This window comes from Amphimedon queenslandica, unplaced genomic scaffold (assembly GCF_000090795.2).
Source record: "Amphimedon queenslandica unplaced genomic scaffold, v1.1 AMPQUscaffold_11725, whole genome shotgun sequence".
In the NCBI taxonomy this organism is placed as follows: Eukaryota; Metazoa; Porifera; class Demospongiae; order Haplosclerida; family Niphatidae; genus Amphimedon; species Amphimedon queenslandica.
The window spans coordinates 6,220-11,107 of record NW_003548033.1 but is presented as its reverse complement, the minus strand read 5'-3'; the positions used below and the strand labels follow the sequence as shown (position 1 = coordinate 11,107).

The following is a 4,888-nucleotide window of genomic DNA, read 5'->3' as shown; positions in this document are numbered from 1 at the left end:
AATAAATAGACTATATAACGTTTTGTCATGTATAACATTAAGTATTATTCTTCATTATATGTAAAATTGTGAGTGAATGCCGCCAGCAACAACTGAGCAAAGAGTAGTCTCGTGCCCCGCCCCTTAAGCACTCCTTCTCTATCTTCTTCTCTTTTTTCTCAGTTTAAGACTAAGTATATAATTTTGATTTATTGCTGATGGATCAACTTATTTGATATATCTACTGCTTGTAATTATTAGCAATGCCCCAATGCAACTGAGAATGGACCGGAAGTGGAAGCTTTGTCCCAACTGAGAATGGACCGGAAGTGGAAGCATAGATATTAGAGTACAGGAAAAATATCTATGGTGGAAGCACGAAGCAGCTGCATTGGAATTTGAAAAATGTAGTTCCGTCACTAATGACGTTTTATAATTATTATTATTAATGATTTCATAGAGATATGGCCGCTATTTCGGCTGTGTTGTTTTACTCTTAAAACAGTCCTGTTCTTCCTGATAAGCAGTACAATAGCTCCTGGAGTCAACTAGTCTTCATAAAGGCCATCATTATCAGAAGATCTCGCTCTATTAGCATTTTAAAAGAAGAATTATCAGTTCGGGCACTCTCCAGTCTCCACCACATGTGCTTATGTAAACTATGACATCATATAACGTCATTGCGGTTAGCTTTGGTATGCCATTGGGTTTATAGGGAGAACCCGGTTCTCAGAGTTCCCAAGGGTTGAGAGACCCAATACCTGAGATCTTGAAGCGGCATTGGGCGACTAAGAACCTGTGAAAGTGTCATCCTTATCCCACATTCCTATAAAAAGTTATTCCAGTTTTTCTTGGTCCAAACTCAGTTGGGACAGTATAGTAGATCTATATATATATATAATATACTTACCTCTATCACTGTTAATGAACAACTGTTGTAAGATAAAATAAAAATAAAAGTATTAATAATAAAGGTATTAATCCTAAACAATTAGGGCTTCCTGAATTGTGCTGTAGATATACCAGTAGAGAAACTGTGTGTATCAAACTATCAATACACGTAATGGGTTAGTTTCTGGCTTTGAGACTAATAATGGGTGTATTTGAAGACATGATGGGCCCGGTATATCAATGCGACTAGCACTTCATGAAAATAGCTACCAGAAAACACTGAATATCATTTAACTATCTCAATCACTTTGGGGTATCTCTAGGGGTGTCCTGATTATTCCGGAATAATTTTGGGAATAATAGAGGTAGCACTTTAATTCCAGAATAATGCTGGCCTAATAGGTGGATCAGTAGCCACTACTGAACCAAACTCTAATTAAAGAGCAGCAAGTGCACCATTTTTTGAAATTTTTAATGCCTGTGCTAGTTGTAACTCTATTTTTGAAGAAATTTCAGGTTCTGAAATTGATATAGAGACTTATGTTTTGCAGTATCTGCTCAGTCTGCTGATAGTGATACTTTAAATGGCTTCTTAGACTTACTACTTTTCATTTTCATTGTAGTTAGCTCATGATTATGAAGAATAATGTGAGAATAATAGGGGAGAGTAAAAAGAATAATAGGCAAATTTTTGAGAATTTCTGAATAGAATTATAGGTAAAAAAAATTAGCATAATCTGGACACCTCTAGGCATCCCTCTTTCTACATGCTTTGCACACAAGTGTTTGATGCCATCAAATTTAGTCATCATTATATCAGAGTCTTAATCCTTAGCTCAAAGAAAAGGAGAGGTACAAATCTACAAACTACAGACAACTTGCTTTATACAATAGCAGCATGTCAGACTTTCAATTCAACTTTCAGCATTACATGACCACGTGTAGGCACGTGTGCAATACCCACGTGTTATCACGTGTAATGGTAGCTCCACCTATCAGGCGTGGCTTACTATCAAAATGAACATTCAAAAGGACTGGGAAGAAGTCATCCAAAAGTAGTTTTACATTATTCACATTAAATTATGTATATTATATTTGCTAGACCAAATGAAAAATTTTGGATACAGGAGAAAAGAGCTGGTAATTTATTGATAATAATAATTATTAATTATTTATAATATATAATTAATAATAGATGGTCCTACTATATTTGGTAGTTTGTGTAGTCCTCTCTCTGATGTACATGAAACAGCTCCTACTGATGAACAACAGAAATTCATTATTAAGAATTGGAACAAAGTAATAATTGATACTGAATGCTATACTGTGTATATACCAATAATTAATACTGAATGCTATACTGTGTATCTAGCAATGAATATCATTAATGGGCTGCCATGTTGGGGATACATAGATAAATGCAATATAATTATTTCTTTATTTTCTGTGCAAGCAATTACTAAGACCACATCACAGCACTGATCAGATTATGATAGAATTATGCATATCTGAGGCATAATTATGATTATAATTATGTTGTTTGTATGTTGTACCTCCAGATGAGGTTATTCAAATAACGTACAGTTTTTGGGATGGTTCAGGTCACCGTAGACATGTACAAGTGAGGGTTTTTAAAAGGTTTTATAGGGAGAGCCTTGCCTGCCGTATTGTAGATGAAAAAAGGAAACATAATTCATGAGTTCTTGCAGAAATGTCTCGAAAACCTTCGGAATTAAAACCTTTTTAATTCAAAGAATTAAGAGGAGCATGTTGTTATGAGCATGTTAAGATGGAGCATGTTAAGATGGAGCTGTTGTTTTTTATGATAGAATTATGCATGTCTGAGGGAATCAGAACGTACATTTTAGACAATTTACTTTTGCCCCATTCAGCTCTGCACTTCCACTCCACAACATGACATTTCATGAGTCACCATGTTGTGGGAAAGATCCATACCTTATTCTTAATTTTTGTCTCTCTCTCTCTCCCTCTCTCTCTCCTTTCTCTCTCTCTCCCTCTCCTCCAGTATTCATTATTAGTTCAGTGTTTAGTTACTGATACAGTAACACAATTCACTGCACCAAACAAGACAATAAAACTAACAGAATACAACAAACCAGTTAGCACAATACTTAATATATTATTATTATTATTATTATTATTATTATTATTATTATTATTATTATTATTATTATTAGTTATTAAGTATGGACATATCCCCCAGTGGTGAATTAGGCGTATGTTCATCAGTGAATGGAGAACTATGGATATGGGAAACAGACACTGGGACTAACAGAGTAACTGATACTATTTATAGTAATAGATGATGTCATCATTACTATTTTTAGCGTGTACTGGAAGGTCACGTGGGTGATGTTGATAGCTGTAGGTTCTTTCCATCAGGTCTGGTGGTACTGAGTGGTGCTAGTGATTACAGGGTTAAAATATGGTCTATTAAGGATGGGTCTTGTGCTAGGACACTCACTGGACACACTAGAGGTATAGTATATTATTAGTATATTATTACTATATTATCAGTATATTATTAGTATATTATTAGTATAATATTAGTATTTATTAGTATATTATTAGTATATTATTAGTATATTGGTAGTATATAGTTATAATAATTATTGTTATTATTATTATTATTATTATTATTATTATTATTATCATTAGGTATTACTGATACTTGTATCATTGAAAAAGGTCGTAACATTATATGTAAGCTCATTATTTATTCATCACCATAATTAATTAATTAATTAATTAGCGTCCTCTAGAGACGGGACTATTAAGCTATGGAACTGTGCTTCATCAAATTGTCTATTTACGTATTGTAACATATCCACTCCAATAAATGGGTGTGGTCTATTATCAGACTCGTCACTTGTCTTTCCACCTGGAAACAATCCTATTGGTCAGTCATCATTGTATCCCATAGTACATGTATTTAGGATTACATGTACATTGTACATGTAATCACAACATTAAAATGGAATATTTTTGTGTTTGCTAAGATAATGACTATTTTGCTCCATTTTAGAATTACACGTACATGTATATTATTAAATTCTTAAGATTCCAAGTATTAAACATGTAAGATTGTGATTATACATGTAGTTACATGTATACTATGTATGTACATGTATATCTGTGTTTAGCAGTTAAGGAATTTACATTATTATTATAATTTATTACTTTATTCTACAGTTGATGAATACTGTACTGAAGGTAAAGCTCTGTGGTCAGTATCTGATGATGGACAATTAAGAATATTTGACATTAGAAATAAAACAATGGTAAGAAGAAGGAATGAGAGAAAAGAGGAGAGAGCATACATGTAATTCATTGTACAATCAAAATCAGATTTTTACAAATTTCCCTGTACTATAGTACTGGGTCATTGGCAAAATTTTGTAAAAATTGAAAACACAAAGTTCTCCATTTTTATTACATTTCCTGATGCATATACATGTACTTATGATGTGTAGAAAGTTTGAGAACATTCCAATTAAAATTAGATTTTTTTACGAATTTTTAAAGTTGGTCAAAAATTAGGCCAAAGTCCCTGTACTGTAGTACAGGGTCATTGGCCAAATTTCGCAAAAAATGAAAAGGAGAAAGTTCTCCATTTTTATTACATTTCCTGATGCATATACATGTACTTATGTTGTGTAGAAAGTTTGAGAACATTCCAATTAAAATTAGATTTTTTACAAATTTTTAAAGTTGGTCAAAAATTATGCCAAAGTCCCTGTACTGTAGTACAGGGTCATTAGCCAAATTTCGCCAAAAATGAAAAGGAGAAAGTTCTCCATTTTTATTACATTTCCTGATGCATATACTTGTCCTTATGATGTGTAGAAAGTTTGAGCTGATTCCAATTAAATTTTGAATTTTTACGAATTTTTAAAGTTGGTCAAAAATTAGGCAAAGTACCTGTACTAAGAACATAAAAAATTAAAAAAAAACAAGATGAAGTAGGATTCCGAACGACCAACGAAAATACGAAATG

General features: G+C 32.7%; 1 protein-coding gene across 2 annotated transcripts in view; it reads left to right on the top strand.

The window, feature by feature from the left end:
* The first annotated feature begins 1,737 nt into the window (after window positions 1-1,737).
* Window positions 1,738-4,888, top strand: part of LOC105315129 (proteasomal ATPase-associated factor 1-like) — a 5,646-nt gene continuing 2,495 nt past the window's right edge. The window contains exons 1-9 of one of the 2 annotated variants that reach the window (XM_020005103.1): window positions 1,738-1,925; window positions 1,973-2,010; window positions 2,066-2,169; window positions 2,897-2,989; window positions 3,069-3,167; window positions 3,219-3,369; window positions 3,550-3,594; window positions 3,644-3,790; window positions 4,084-4,172. In XM_020005103.1, coding sequence (XP_019860662.1) covers window positions 1,888-1,925; window positions 1,973-2,010; window positions 2,066-2,169; window positions 2,897-2,989; window positions 3,069-3,167; window positions 3,219-3,369; window positions 3,550-3,594; window positions 3,644-3,790; window positions 4,084-4,172 — 804 coding nt within the window. In that variant the 5' untranslated portion in view covers window positions 1,738-1,887. The remainder of the gene's footprint in view (window positions 1,926-1,972; window positions 2,011-2,065; window positions 2,170-2,896; window positions 2,990-3,068; window positions 3,168-3,218; window positions 3,370-3,549; window positions 3,595-3,643; window positions 3,791-4,083; window positions 4,173-4,888) is intronic. The other variant, XM_020005102.1, reaches the window with a different exon arrangement.